At 28.1% G+C, this 17529-nt stretch overlaps 1 protein-coding gene across 2 annotated transcripts; it reads left to right on the top strand.

The window, feature by feature from the left end:
* The first annotated feature begins 14635 nt into the window (after nt 1–14635).
* LOC129287867 (uncharacterized) lies at nt 14636–17033 on the top strand. Of its 2 annotated transcripts, none has more exons than XR_008587828.1 (2): nt 14636–14825; nt 15310–17033. XR_008587828.1 is itself a non-coding variant. In XM_054924129.1 (2 exons), exons 1-2 carry the CDS (start codon nt 14657–14659, stop codon nt 15629–15631), a joined length of 399 nt encoding a protein of 132 aa, XP_054780104.1. In that variant the 5' UTR covers nt 14636–14656; the 3' UTR covers nt 15632–16997. The 2 variants fall into 2 exon arrangements, 1 of the variants encoding a protein (XP_054780104.1); XM_054924129.1 differs by having other exon boundaries at nt 15402–16997.
* Nucleotides 17034–17529: the final 496 nt, after the last annotated feature.

Raw genomic sequence — 17529 nt, 5'->3', positions numbered from 1 at the left:
ATAATTTAAATATTAATTAAATAATATATAATAAATTATATAAGAATTTTAAAATATATCTTAATTTCATTTATATCATAAAATTATTTTATAATAAATACAAGAATAAATAATATTTTAAAATATGTATGTTTGATAATTTTTAAAATTGTGGGACAATTAATTTTTTATGGGGGGCAACTGCAATTTTTAAGTGGGGGCAAATGTAATTTTTACAAAAAAAAAAGGGTTTATCTTTTGCAAATTTCCTCGGGGCAACTGCCCTCACTTTCTATAATGTGAATACGTTCCTGGACTTCTCATAGGTCATTTACCTTTTTGATTATTTCTCAAAAAATTTCATTGAAGATCCCTTAATCTCATTTATTAAATTTTAAACCCCTAAATTTTTGAACTATATTGCAATCTAAGGATTTTGATTTAATATTAAATTTTTAGGAGAAACAAAAAAATTGCCCTTCATTTAAATTAATATAAGAATTTCTTATTTTACTTATTCATTGTCCTACTTTACTTGTTAACTTATTTACAGAAGTTGTTAATTGCCCTACTTTAACTTATTTTTATTTTAGGTGTTTAAATCATCTCAAGACAACTTCTCAATTCTATACTATATGTTATTCATTTACTTACAGAATGTTATTTATGTCCTGCTTCACTTGTCAATTGTCACACTTTCACTTGTTTTTATTCCTAGAAAAATGAACAAGTGAAGTAAGACAGTTAACAACCTTCTGTAAATATGAACAAGTGAAGTAGGACAATTTTTATCTTAATTTAAATGAAAGGAAATTTTATCATTTTCTCAAAAATTGAATATCAAATCAATATCCTTAGATTGCAATGAAATTTTAAAAATTTATTGAAATTCTCTCTTCCTTTCTTGTTATTGGGGCCTTCAATAACATTATTTCTTATAGAATCTATTTATTTAAGATTAAAAAATAAGTAATTTTTTAATGATTTAAAAATTTTACAAAAAAATTTATCTTGTAGAGATTTTATAAAAATAGACATTACTTATATTTAGTTACAATAATTTAAAAAGTGATTATTAGTTATATTTCTAATTCTTTTAGGACCAGTTTGTTTAAGATTTTTTTTTTGATTTTTTTAAATCCATTATGTGAGATTTTATTGTGTTTATTTAAACTTTTAAATAATATCTATAAAATTCAAAACCTGATATTTGATTGTGTTCGTTTATGAGTTCATGACAACATTTTCAAATAAATAAATTTAAATTTCAATTATTTAAATTTAGTTGAAGGCAGATAAAAAATATTACATTATATTTAGAAGATATACATATTATAACTATTCCTTTAGTTTATATGTATAATTATTAAAACATTAGTTTAAACTTAATCACAAACTAGGATCCGAACTTGACTCTTGAAATACAAATTGTTGAAAAGTTTTTTGAAATATAGAATCATAAGAAGGAAGTACATACTTAAGCTGGTGTTGGAGAAAATTTGAATATGAATTATCAATAAAATAAATTCAAATTAAGAAATCCAAACAAAATAACCACTTAAAATTAGAGTATGAGGACGATGATTATATTAATATATACATAATTTCAAGCCACCAATTTATCACTTTAGACACTAAACTTTGAAACTTCATGTCTTTATCTAGTGCTACCTATTAATGAAATCTCACAAAGGACTTCCAAACAACTATGAAAATTCGATTATCTTATAAAAAGAAAGCACAAACATAAGTTGGTTAATAATAATAATAATAATAATTGTATGTATGTATGTAATGTACCTATAGATGAAACTGGCATTATTTCATGTAATATTCTAGTCACAAGATTTACTTAACATCTTAAACATTTGATCTATTTGATAAGTTTAAACTAAGCATTCTCTAGCAATGAATTACCTGGATTGTGATTGCCATTCTCGCCTGGACATGTTGATAGTATGATTAGCATGAAACCCATATGCCAACAGCAGTGCTACAGTGGAATGAAACATTAAGGTACACTTGTTGTAAACAAATAAAAGAAAAAAGTAATGTAAACAAATAAAAGACAAAGTAAATATTAGAGATGAAATATATGAGGGCCATTGAATATACTTTTCACACATTATTTGCACAATAATCTCATGAATGATACCAAAATTACTCAAAGCTGGAAACATATAATAAAAATGCAGCCAAGCATGTTTATTTATAATCAATATTGTATATGTGGTGGAGGGAAATTTAAATTTAAATTGCCAATCTAATCTACTAGCCATATTTTAAATTTAACTAATCTAACTTATAATTTGGAATTTAAACTAATCCTTTTTACTTAATTTGACTTTGAAATTTAAATTGATCCTTTTATTTAAAAAATTGAAATAATCTAATTTGAAATTTAAAACTCATAACCTAAATACTCACACAGATTCCTTTTTCTAAATATTAAAACAGATAGATATTAATTTAATTTGAATTCCAATATATATATATATATATGTGTGTGTGTATATATATATACTTGATCATTGACCTAAATTTTTAGCATACTTTTAAGGCGGATAGAAATTTTAGATAGATAGATATTAATGTGAATTCAAATATGATTATATTTGAATCTCAAATAGGTAAAAAAGAATTTCTATATACATATAAAAATTAATAATTCATCCTATATCCAATTTCAAACTTGAATAATATAGAGAGAATTATATTAAAGTCTCACATAAAAAAATTAATTACTATAAAGTTTATTGACAACTAATCGTATTGTGTTGTCAATAGCCTTAATTCAATTATCAATAGATCTTGTAGTAATTAATTCCTTATATGAGACTTGGATGTAATTTTCCCAATATATATTATATATATATATAATAAATCATCCCGAATCTAATTCCAAACCTGACTCCGGAGTATAAAATCACAAGAAAGGCATCTTGAAGAATAGAATTATAGCAAACTTAAAAATAGATACATGGCATTCTCTCATAACCTTTAACTCTACTTTTATATGTATAATGATTAGGTATTTTTATTTAAATAAGTTAGGCTTGTTTAGTCAAAATCTATCCAAGTCTAACCTATTTTCACCCCTACATAATCTTTTCAAAATGTATTTTTTATTATTTAAAAGTTTCCACATGTATTTTCTTAAGCCATTGATCTGCACATGGATGAGATTTTGATAATTAAATGGACCAAATTTAGTCGCTAAGAGACCTAAGAAAAGTGACTGCTGAGAGGATTCAGTCCCATCAAGGAGTATCTCCTTTCATACTTTCTATTTTTCTCTTTTCCCATCAAAGTTTTTCAACAGTTCAAATTTAATTTTTATAAAATATTCTGATAATTTTACATAAAATATATAAATAAAATATTATAGCTTTAAATTGTTTAGATTAAACTTAATAATTCAAATTTATTTTTATGTTTATATAAAATGAAAATAATAATTTTATCGAATATAAAATCAAAATTGATGAAACTTTGATCCAACAATAATGAGAAGAGAAAAGGAAAAATAATAACAAAATCTCTTTGAATTATTTAAATAACATTTTAGTCTCTCAAAATGTTATAATTTTCTTGAAGCCTCTAAGGACTTTTCTATCATTAAGGAATTAATATAAATGATTAAATTGTCCTTAATTCAAATATCAATTGCCATTCATAAGTGTCATTCTAAAATTCACAGCTTTTCTTCTTAAAATCATAAAAATTCAACAGCAATTTGCAAATTCACATTTGAAACCTTGATATTCCTCAAGTGTTACAAATATCACATTAATGCAAACATACAAATTACTATTGAATTCTTGTGATTTTAAAAAAAAAATTGTGAATATTATAACAAAACTTGTGAATGACAATTGATATTTGCAATACTTAAGAAATATTAGATTTCAAATTAAATGCGAACTTGTGAATTGTTATTGAATTCTTATGATTTTAAGAAGAAAATTCATAAATATTAGAACAAACTTATGAATAGCAATTGATATTTGAGTTAAGGGTAATTTGATCATTTATATTAATTTCTTAATGACAAAAAGTTCCTAAGAACTTCAGGGGAATTACGACTTTTCGAGAGACCAAAATGTCATATATATAATTCAAAAAGATTTTATTATAATTTTTCCTAGATTCTTTTTCATCATCAATAATCAACAATTTTTTCAAAAAAAGATGGGGCAATTTTCTATTTTTCGAAACAAATAATCTCCTTGATTGTGCCATTTTTTTTGTAGAATAAGTATTTGAGTTTTTACTATATTAATAAAAACATCGACATGAGTAGAAAAATAAACTGTTACCATCTGTGACTTATTTTTCTTTCCATGACTACAGTAATGAGGGGAAAAAAGAAAAGGCCTTGTATCAACATGCACCCATTGAACCCAATTTCAAATAAAATGACAATGAATTTATTTTTAACTTAAGATATTGTTTCATCACAACTATTTGCATAGAGTGTCTAGTATTTTAAATTTTTTTACAATGAAAATTTTTTCTTTTAACATTTAAAACAGTGCAATGTTGTCTATACTATTAACAAACATAATATGCTTTTTATACTCCCTGCAATTTATTATATTGATCTTTAAAAGTTCGTATACATAGATTAAAAAAGGTGATATACATGTAAACATATGACATATTTTATAAAATTTTCCTGTCATTTAATTGTGTTGGAATAGGTGGAAGTTTTAATTGTATTAAATAAACTAGTTAAATTGTTGATTAAATGAGGATAAAAGAGAAAAAAATATTTTAAAATATTGCTTTCAAATTCTAAAAAGACCTATCTATGCCATAAAAATTATACTATAGCAAGACTAATATAATAGAATAGAAGGAGTACTGGCCACTTACTATTTTTATTCATTTTTGCAGGATTTTTTGATAATAAAAATTAAACTTTTGCGTTGATCTTTAGTGGAGGAATTTTTCTCAAAATTTGAAACTTATTTTTCTCCATTTATAAAATTATATCTTTAAATATTTGAACTCAACAATAATATATTGACGGTTAAATTTCTAAAATAGGATCTACTATTTCAGAAGAGAAGGGGGGAAAAACTCCATCGTTGTGTCATTTTTTTTCCTGAGATATGAGTACGTACTACAGCTGACTTGACCAAAAAAAAATGTGAACCTGATTAAAAAGATGGACTGTCACCATTAATGGCTTCTTGTTTTCAATAACACCTCGAGAAGAGCCAAGACTTTCATTATTATTGCCGTTTTCTCTTCTCAACCTTTGCTGAAACCAAGCCATTAATAATAACGCATGTAATTAATTTCTTATCATATGTTTTTTGTTTCCATTAAATATTAGTGAGAAAGTATATTGTCAAAGCATGTATGCCAACAATAAATTATTTTCTTTTCAAATTTTCCTTCCTTTTCATTCAATTTTATAAGAAATTCTAGCATCTAAACAAAAACAATTTTTTCCCAGTTTTAAAACTAATCACATATTTTTATTGGTTGGAAAACACATTTTTTTAAAAAAGGCTGTTTTTCTATTTGTTGTATAATTATTTAATATTAAGTATTAATACATCAACTTTTAACATTGTTAGAACTTAGATATAATAGAATGCAACTTTCTTAAAACATTTTCTACATCATACAGATTAGAATCTAATATCCCATGTTTAAAAAACCATGATACCAATAAAATTTTGTACTTAATTATTTTTATTATAAAAATAGGAAGAATGACAATTAAAATATTGTAAAAATTAATATAAAATAAAGGTATTCAAACTGCAAATGTAGAAATTGAAATTATAAATTTTCATGAAGTTGTAAGCAAATTCTTCTTTTACACGTTAATTTTCTTTTGTCAAGGTCAAGAAAGGACTAGTTTCGTTTCACTTTTGTCAAGAATTTAATGTCATGTATTGTGTCTGCAATGTAGGCCATGAGCATGTAACGGAAGTTGGATTAACTAAGCTGTTTTGGATAACATAATAATCAATTATTTGAGCTAAAATAATTGATTTTAACAAAAATTATTCAAAGAGTAAATTTAGCTTATAATTGATTATTAAGTTAGAATCACATTCTGAAATAAGTTTTGAGAATTAGTTATAGATACAATTTTATTATTGAATAATATATTTTACTTCTTAAATAAAGTTAACAAATTTAATAATATTAAATACAACTTTATCAATAATTTGATTTTGAAAAATAATGTCCTTTATGATAATTTATACAATTAAAATTAATTTTAATATCCAAACAGATTATATTATAACATAATTAATTATAATTAAAATTAATCATATAAATTAATTATTTTTATAATTAATTATACTCAACTAAGATTTAAATAGGCCAGTAAATCTCACAGCTTACTGCATCTCCAGGCCTCAATGTTTTCCCAATAGACTGCCTCCACATAAACGCATAGTTGGAATCACCTTATTGAACACCGGGCGCCTTTTTTGGTGGGAAAATGTAGTTTCAATGTTTCATTTGCAAAGATAAAGATCAAGATGGCCCATTCATGGATCTTTTTTCTCTTCTACGGTATCAATGAATCGTGAAAAGACGTGAGAACATCTAACTACACAAAATTTCAATAATAAACTTCTTTTAACTAAATTATTACTCCCTCCATTTTTATACATAAAGTATTTTTTTATAAATTTATTTTATCCCTATATATAAGGGGTGACAATGATATTTTTAAATAATTAAATAATTTTACCCTTATCTTTAAAAATAAAATAGATATGTTTTTCCTATCACCATCATGATATTAATTATTGAAAAATCATTATTAGAGGTAAAACTAAAAAATCATTATATTTTATGTGAGTTTAACTAAATAACAAACATTTATTAGTATACAAGATTTAATTAAAAATACATTATATATAAGGACAGAGGGAATATATTTGTAGTTAGGATTTAAACCTTCAACCATTTTTTCAAGTGATGAAGCCCCCACAAATAATGTTAACTTTAATTGGTATTGTTGTTGTTGTTGTGTTAAAAAGGCCATACATATATCGAGATCAACAAGGGTGATCCAACTAATAAGAAATTAATCCATTTTCAATTAATATATAAGTTAAATACCACTGTCAATCTGATGAGCTTGTTAAAAGTAATCAATAAGTATTTATAAGTATAATTGTAAGCATTGCTTGAACCATAAAACATACTTTAAACTTGGGGAACTTCTACAATCCAATTTACTTAAACTTTTGTTTAAAAGAGGTAATATAGATGCATTGGTAATCATTTTCATTTTATTTTTTTAATTGATATATGTAAAATAATATTTACTTTTCTCTAATAATGTTAATATATAATCATAACGGTAAACTCTTAAAAATATACTAATATTGTCATATTTATTAGGTATTTTACAAAAATAAAAAGTGATCTTAGTTATGAGTTATCAAACAAAAAGATGAAATAATCTTCCAGTTTTCCTCTTTAACTTGAGAAAGCACTTTCAAAATTTTGGTTTTATTATATTATTTAGAGTCAGTTAATATTTTGGTTGCTTATGAACTTCCACATGCGTGACATTGCAGACCCATCGTAGAAGAGATAGAGGACATTTGCATGTGTTGGACAAGTTCCTCTTTGAAAGGCTTGTAAGTTTTGTAAATTTAAGGAAAAACATAATTATTAGTCCTTATAGTTTAATTGAGTTTTGCTTTTAGTCTGTGTAGTTTTTTTAATGTTTTTAATCCTTATAGTTTTAAAAAGATTAAGTGACTTTTATTTTAAGGTTGAAACAAGCAAGAGAAATATGAAAAAATGTCTCATGTATTACTTAGCTGAAGAGTACATTATATTCACCAATAAATCGATAATATAATAATGATTAATAATTATAAAATAATATCAAATAATATTTCTTAATAATGACTGATATATAAACACAATAATGATAGAATATTTGGAGAATATTCTAGATAACATCCCCCTCTCAAACTCAAGATGGCTTAACAAAAAGTAACTTGAGTTTGTTTACCAAAAAATGAAAGCGGCTTGGATGAAAGGACTTTATAAACAAGTCTGTTAGTTGATGCTTGGTTTGAATTGGAACAAGTCGAATGGTGCCTCGGACAACATGCTATCGAGTAAAGTGATAGTCAATTTTAATATGCTTGGTCCACTCATGAAACACATCATTGTGAGCAATTTCGATCACAGCTTGACTGACACAATAGATGTCTATGGAAGAGTTTTGAGATGCTCCTAGCTCATTAAGTAACTAATGGAGCCAAAGTACCCCAACAATCATGTCTGCTGATACCCGGTATTCTGATTTAGTATTGAAATGAGAGGCTAACATTTGCTTCTTACTTCCCCAAGAGATAAGGGAATGACCGAGGAAGATATAAAAACTAGTTATAGACTGCTAATTATCACGATCACCGACCTAATCGGCATCAGAGTAAGCTCGCAATGTAAGAAAGGAGCTAGAAGCCCGTGATATAGAGTACCTATGATGTACCAAATGATCTGAAGAACTTGTCACGCTCGAAAATATGGGAGTGATCGGCACAGAATGTATACTTAAACGCACATCTCTTAAGCCTAATTCAAGAGATATTTTACTTTTAAAATACTTTTCATTTAAATAAAATCTTAATATTTTGTGAAAATTTGAGAGAATCTCCCTTGAGAATAAATTTTCTTGAAATTTTACAATACAAATTTTAAAAGAAATATTATAACATCTAAGAATTCAGCTGCTTCCAGTAAGCAGACAAAATATTTAACAAAATAAATACCTTAACTATAACCTATGTGGAGCACCTATAAGATTATATAAAAGTACAATATATATATATATATATATATTAGAATTTTACATCAACAATAGAGATTAACCAAAATGATGCCTCAACTTTAATCCAGTAGCAAAATCCTTTGAATAATCTGGTAGAGGCACAAGCTATTTGCGACTAAAAATATTTTTCAATGAATAACATCTCAAATAATAAGATAAAAGAATTAGATGAAGAAATTCAAGTAATTATATACAAATAAAGACAAAGCAATCAATGTAATATAATTAATGAACTTGGAGATTAAGAGACTTTATATAACTTTAAAAATACTAAACTATTAAATTTACAATAATGAAATAGCATTAACACTTGATCTAAATAGATTAAGTAAATAAATAAAAATAATAACATCTATTAATTAAAATCAATGAAATGTATATTCACAAATCAATTAAAAGTTAATATTATGAGGACTTTGCAAAACAAGTAACAAATGTAAATACACAGTCCATGAGGATAAATAATCAAGCGCGGCTTATGCTATGAAGACAAATGTGAACATACAGTCCACGAGGATAAATAACCAAACGTAGCCTGAGCTATAAAACAAATGTAGATACACATTCCACAAAGGTAATACTAACCAAACATAGTTTGAAGCCACAAAAATAAAATACAGGTACAAAGCTCATGAATAACAAACGTGAGTATGATACTCACAGAAATCAAACTAGCTAGTCATAACTATGGCGCGCTAAGAGCTAACAAACAGCCGTTAGCAACCAGTGTTCTGCATATAATTCTTTCAAAAATAATTTTCAAACATGCAAGCATATAATCGCTTTCAAAGTATAAATTCATCATCTCAATATCAATCCCGCATTAATCATTTTAAAACATCAATATTTTAAATATGAAAATTCATAACTAATGTCTTTTAAACTTTTCTACCAAATTCCAACCTTGCCTTTATCAAGTAAAAAAAATTCTTTAACTTAAAAAAAACATTTCCATCAAGTTGAAAGGTATATTTTATAAGGAATTGTACAATAAATACAAAAGTTCATCTATTATTCACCATATATACGAGCATTAGGAATTTATGTAATAAAATATTTAACACTTAAAATCATTTAAAATAGTACATGTGATCTATTTAAGAAATATAATATTTCAATAAAAAGAAATTTTATTGGTAAGTTAATTGGGATGTTATCTACTTACCTGATACATTTCGAAATAAATATGACTTACTCCCAAATGGCCCTCTTGCAACCATATTTGATCCTTAAATCCCTAGGGATATCTAAGGAGTACCTTTATCATTTTCTTGTTTATATATTTTATAAGCCAAAGTCTTCAATCCAAAATAATATATTCATTGGTTTCTGTTTTATAAGAATAATTTATTATATTTTTTTAAGAATTTATGACATCTTTACATGTCTCATCTATTTAAAACACACTCTCTCATTTACCGCATTAGATTACTTTCAGAAACTATTCAGTGTAGATTTCTAAAATAATTAGAAATATACTTTTTTGAGATTCTGATTATTTTAAAAATTAAAATAAATATCATGAAAACTCAAAAAAATAAATTTTTAATCTCTTGAACAGCTTAGATTGGTCAACTGTTTAGTTTTCCCGATTGTTGATCGATTTGATTATTCACCAATTCTATTGCATCAGTCGAACTGGACTAGTGGCTGATTCTTGATTGAATTGGCTAGTTCGATTTGATTTTTAAAACATTATTTATTTCACCTTGAATTTTGATGATGTTAAGATCATATATATTTTATGGAATTTTAATGATGCCAATTAATGCACTCATCAACTTCAACACAGTTTTTAAAGAAATAGTTTCTGTTTACATTAGTATTGGAGGGCTTTGAGATGCTCATTTTGTAACATCTTAATTTTACTAATTAAAAACTTAATCAAATACGAAAGTAATAAAAAGATTTAAGTCACTAAAAATACTTATCATGGTATAAAAATTTAAAGTCAATTCTCAAATTTATTTTAAAAAGATGATCATGGTAGAAAAGAGTTAATCTATATTTTAGGGAACTACCATAGTTATAAAAATTTCATCTACTAATTAGATATTTAAAATCTAGCCTTGATAGAGTGATTAAACTAATTAAAAAGACTATGAAGCTTATAAAGTTTGCCCTTACTATTTAAACTAAAATAATACCTATCATGGTAGAAAAGAGTCTACCATAGTAGATAAAAAAATTGAAAATAAATATTTCATTCAACAAAAATCTATACTTATTAAAGCCTACAAACATGCGTGCGCATCCTACCATAAAGATTTAAATTATTTTTTCAAAAATATCTCGACACTTGAAATTTTATATATTTACTCTAAATAGATCTGTTACACAATTTATATGGCCTTTGGCCTCAACTAACAGTACCATTTCCATTCATCAATAGATAATAAACAATTTTAAAACTCAATTCAAATGATAAATATCATATACTAGCAAATGATTATTCTACAAAACTGAATGGGACAAAAGCTTACTCAAACTAAGCCTCGAGCTTCTAGATGTTTTCCCTTTGCTCCGCTAGACTCACCTAAAATATTAAAGAAAGAGGTGAGCACTAACGTTATTGTAACCCAAAATTTTACCCATGTACAACCAACAAAACACACAAAATAACATAACATAACATAAGCATGCATGCCATTCCATTATGGTTATTCAAATATGAATATAAAAGCTTAAAGGACACAATTCATAATCATTAGATGCAACTCATAATCAAATGCAAAATAGGTAATTCCTTTATTGTTCTGTCTAACTTTATACTGCTTACTATGACTATAGGCTTACTCACAGTCTAGCCCACACATTAGACTGACTAATGCATCCCTAATGCTCGAGAAATACCTAGCCAAAGGTATAGTGCCCAAACCTAAACTATGGCTTCCCTATATAAAAGAACCTACTCAGGAGGTGTCACTATCCCATATTCCCTTTTTACATACCTGGCCAGGTAAGTATTTAGAAATGAAACCCTGAATAAGGCCAACCATTGTGTGCAAAGCGGAGGCAAATCACGTGATCATTGAATCATACATACATACATACATACATACATACATATATTAACATCAATGTCATCATCTCCTCACCCTTTCACCAATGCATGTCATGAGCAAATGCAACAATCAAAACTTACGATAACACTTTAAAAGAAACATAATACCTCACTGAATCATAGTTATAAGTCACAATCATGCAGGGAGGATTACAGTAACTCATTAAATTCCATAACCACATTCTTTATGATTTCTCAACAATTATCATATATATATATATATATATATGTATATATATGATCTATATATAGGGCTAAGGTATCATAATCAATTAGATAAAATTATACATGAGTCATCACATCAAATATAGTTTGTACACATATAAAAAAACCCTAAGTTACCTACTCTCCTTAAGCTTACAAGTAGTTACACAATAAGTCCAAGCAATAAGAGCTCTAAGTGAGTCTATAGAAGTCATACACATACAAAACTATTGACATATAATTTAAAACTGCTAAAAGATTATTTTAAGGTTACTTTACTATTACTTTAAAGTTATTTAGGACCTTAAAGTTATCTTGGAGAATTCAAATTTCTTTTAAATCAATATCCCTTTATACAAACTAGTTTATCTATATTTATAAAAGCATTTATTTAAAGTTTCTATTCATCTCAAATATTTACTCTAAGTCTCAAACTTTACTCTAAAAAATTCTCAAAATCTCATAAATAATTTATATGTAGAGTTCAAATCTTTTAAAACCTCAAAATAGATCTAGATATTATTACAGAAATTTCCTATAAGCAAAAATACACAAAAAGTTCTCAATAGATTATTTTATAAATTTTTCATTCTCAAGAATCTAAAACTAAAAAGATAGATTGATAGAACAAGACATGATTCCAAAAGGCCTTACATCAACCTTTAAATACATGTATATAAAATCAAAGTCTTTCATTGTTGGATTAAAAAGTTTGACAAAGTTAATATCAACTTTGACTTTATAAAAAACTCTCTCATTAAATCACAATGAATTATCTATTAATTACTCACTTTTTGCAATTATTAACAAAATCAAAGATCTTACCATACGTGATTGGACAAATACATTTGATCAGATTTTTAGAAAAACAAACAAATGCACAGATTATTATCTCAAATCTCGACCAACAATTTTTATGTTCATGTTTTTAATATTCCAATGCTTGGTTGTTATAATTTTTTTTATATTGATATGACTCAACTTATTAATTAACACAGTTTATGGCCTTTGATTCAAGAAAAAAAAATTAAAGTCTTGAACCTCTCTCGTTGACACGCTCCTACTGTTTCTCTTGCTCTCAATGTGCGGCGCTGATGGAGGAAAATGAACTGGAGCTTTGAGTACGTGCTAGGCACAGGTCAACCGAAGTTTGAATGGGCCTTTGGCCCCACACCCCATTTCATTATTATTATGTATACATTATAAATTATAAATATTATAAATATTTACCTATTTATATAATTTTTTTCGATTATTCATGTATATGTATATACGCGCACGCACTTCTTTTATTACTTTATTTTATTGTACAAAAAATTAAATCTTATAAATATCTTATTTTGGACAAATTCTTCTTTTTAAATTATTTATTATTTTTAGTTTTCAATAAATTTTCAATATTTTTCTATGCCTCAAATTCTCTTTATATCCTCAAAATAATCTATAATTAATTTCTTGCTTGCTAGTTAAAGCCTTAGATGTTACATATCTCTTTTTCTTTAAAGAATTTTGTTTTTAAAGATTAATATTATATAGTCAAATCTTATCCTCGAATGAAACTTCAACTATATAAACCCCTAACCTATTTTTTTAACACCTCTTGTGTGGCCATTAACTTGTTTCTCATCTCTACGTTTTATCATGAGAATAGAAATTTGATATTTATAAAAATTGGATAATTTCTTTAGTGCCAAAAATTTCAGACCTCTCGCAAAATATTTGCAAAATACTCTTCAGAACAATTAACATTTAAATCACCATACAATTTCTTGTTAGTCAATTGATAAGTTGAACCGGAAAGTGAAACATTATAATAAAATTACACGCAAGGTTTTTGCTATGCTACTCTAATTAACAGGGCTATAATGAGTTCCTGTTACATATCTTACTTTACTTTTTTTTTTCATATTTTTGTTAGAATTTCCCTTATGGACAATGTAATAAATTTTACTAACTCTATTCTTCTACAACACATCTCAATCTGCATGATTTTCCTCCTCCAACTCATCATAGTCATTTCCCTACAACATACTTCCAGCCAACAAATCTTAATTTTTCCCATACGCACGCTCTTCCAATTAAAATGTGAACATTTCTGCTTAAAACTTATAATTTTTAATCTTTGCGTGAAACTCAATTATCACTACATTGTTGTAAATGTTAGTCTGTTGTGCCTTAAATTGTTTCCATAACAAATCCCTAACTATCTTTTGAAATTCATAAAGTTTGTTCTTAGGCTTACATTCTCACTCTTGAATTGAGATCATGAGGAATTTTTAAGAAAAAGCCTACCTCTAGAATTTAATTAATTCGTACCATTATGAGAAATAGTATATGTATTCCCATAAATTCTTAGAATTGAAAACATTCTTGGCAATAACTCCTATAATGGGCTTGTCTCCAGTTTCACAAGTTACTATTGGGCTAACTCGAATTGGCTTAAGAGGCCCATATCTGAAGCAACCAGTCCCATATGTCCAAAACGAAGACGCTACTTCTTCATAGAAGAAAGTTATGAGTAGCTCTTATCAAAAAAAAAGAAAGAAAGTTATGAGTAGTGAACAGGTTTGATGGTGGCTTCTCCTAGTCTGGGAAATCGTATAAATTGCAGAGCAATCAAGAAGAAAATTCGAAGAGGGCGTGGGACTTCAAATGCTATTTCTGGAAGGCGTTTTTCCTCTAAAACACTATCTCCCCTCTTCAACGCTTCAACTCAAAATTGGACCCATGGGTTTGAAGGTACGCCTGATGATGTGTGTGTTTACTCCACTTCATGTAATGCCGGTGGCAGGGATGAACCTGCCGCCGGTTCAAAATGAAAATCTTATCTTTGAACTGTCAGGGGTTGGGGATTCCCCTAACATTTAAAAATTTAGAGGAGGAATGTAGAAAAATTAAACCCAAATTGTTTTTTTGATGGAGACCAAACAAAAGCATCGATATGTTAACAAGATTAGGAGGAAAACTAGCTTTGATGAAGAGTGGATTGTCGATACGGTGGTTAAGAGGGGTGATTTGGCTGTTTGGTAGAAGCAGGATGTTATTGTGAATATTTTATCTTCCTCTCTGAATGTGATTTACACAAGTATATCTTCATCTTCTCTTGAAACACCCCAGTACATCACTTTTATTCATGATCCACCTATGGAACGAGACAGATTGTTGTTGTGGCAATAGCTTACTAATATTGCTCAGAGTATGAATAACTTTTGGTTATGTCTAGGAGATTTTAATGATATTGTATCAATGAGGGAGAAAGAAGGGGAAGACCAAGGCCAGTACGAAAGATGCTGAATTTTGAACTTTTTATTTCAGATTGCTCTCTCTTTGATCTTGGGTTTAATGGCTCTAGATTTGCATGGTGTAATGGTCAGCAAGATCAGGACAGTATTAGGGAACGAATTGATCGTGCTATGGGAAATGCTGAATACTGTAAACATTTTCCTAGAACTCAAGTTTTTTATATTGACCCCATGGGTTCAAACCACCATCTCCTACTTGTGGATCTAAATTTCACTTCTAGTAAAACTCCTTGGACCTTCTAATTTGAAGAATTTTGGCCCACTCACCAAGAGTACTTGCAGGTTGTCCAAAAAAGTTGGTAGACTCAGGTTGATCATCTCAACAAACAAGTTGACATTTTTCTGGCTAGACTTTCTTCTTGTAAAACTTCTCTCACAAAATGAAGTTCCAAGGTTTTCCCTAATAACAGAAGAGTTATTGATCAACTCAAAATACGACTCGTGGATTGTAAACAGGGGGTTCTTGATAATGCAAAAATCATAAAGGCAAAGGAATTACCTATTGAAATTGAGTAGTTGCTTGACAGGGAAGAGATGTACTAGAGACAGAGGTCACAGGTTATTTGGTTACAAGTGGAGATCAACACTCTCATTTCTTCCATTTGACTGCCATAATAAGAAGACAAAAAATAGCATTTTGAAGATAAGAGATGAGCATGGTAGCTGGATTAGTGAAGCTGCAGACATAGCCAAGGTTTTCACTTATTATTACACAAATCTCTTTACTGCATCACAACCTCGATCAATTGAGGAGGTTCTCAATCATTTGGATTGCAGAATTGATGACAATTTGAATGTCAAGCTATTGCTCCCAATCACTAAAGAGGAAGTTCGTATGGCTGCTTTTAGCCTAGGCTCCTCAAAGGCACCTGGTCTTGACGAATTCTCAGGTAAATTTTATCAATCCTCTTGGTCTGAGGTGGGAGATAATATATATCCGATTGTCCTTAATCTTTTTAAAGGGAAAGAGTTTGTGGATGGCCTTAATGATACTAATATTACTTTGATACCTAAGATTGATAAGCCTGAACTTGTCACTTAGTTTTGACCTATGAGGCTTTGTAACTTCTCTTATAAAATCTTCTCCAAAATTTTAGTTACTTGTATGAAACCTTTCCTTGATAACAGTGTTTCTCTTAATCAGGGGGCTTTCATTCCAGGCCGATTAATTCATGATAATTATTATTGCTCATGAAGTGTGTCATTATTTGAGAAGAAAACGTGACAGTAAGAAGTATGAATTCGCTTTGAAGATGGACATGAGTAAGGCTTATGATAGGGTCAAATGAGATTTTTTGAAACATGTGCTCTTGAAATTTGGTTTTTTGTTTGAAGTGGGTAAATCTCATAATGAATTGTGTTAGCTTGGTCAATTTGAATTTCTGTCTCTCTGGAGCTAAGGTGGGAACTATTATACCTAGGAGTGGGTCAAGACAGGGGGACCCTTTGTCACCATATCTATTTATTCTAGTCTCTAACGTTAAATCTAGTACGATTATTAAGCAACAGGAGCGACATGATCTCAAAGGCATAAAAAGAAGTTTACAATGGCCAGAAGTAACACAACTTTGTAGATGATGCTCTTTTCTTCATGAATGCATAAAAAGCAGTTGCAGAGTACTAGTAAAGAATTTGCATGATTATTGTGAAGCATCTGATCAGATAGACAATTTGGAAAAATTTACCCTTTTCTTCTCTAACTCCGCCTATGTTTATAGCCGGTCCCAAGCCCGGGTAAAGGAGGAGGGTTGTGTTAGGCCATCAACAGCCAATGTAAAAATTTGTTGAATCTATCATGAACATGGACAATAGACGTTATAATGTTAATGCTAGGTCGTTGCCCGTAAGTAACGCGCTGCATGGCTCGAGTACAGTGATAAGTGAGTTAGAGCCGCTGCATCGGCGCCCGGATGTAGTGTTAAATGAGCAAGAGCTACCGCGTCATTCTGGACGCACGCGGCTAAAGAAGTTAGTCCATAAGAGCAAAATTAGATTTGGTACTTGGAATGTTGGGACATTAAATTGTAAATCTGTAGAGGTTGTAGGGGTTATGATTCAAAGGAAAATCAATATCCTTTGCTTGCAAGAAACAAAATGGCGTGGAGAAGAAGCTAAGGATATTCAAGGTTTCAAACTTTGGT

The sequence above is a fragment of the Prosopis cineraria genome, unplaced genomic scaffold (genome assembly GCF_029017545.1).
Source record: "Prosopis cineraria cultivar Desert tree isolate PC_DT_omini unplaced genomic scaffold, ASM2901754v1 PC12, whole genome shotgun sequence".
NCBI classification, from domain to species: Eukaryota; Viridiplantae; Streptophyta; class Magnoliopsida; order Fabales; family Fabaceae; genus Prosopis; species Prosopis cineraria.
This window is presented reverse-complemented; position numbering and strand designations above follow the sequence as displayed.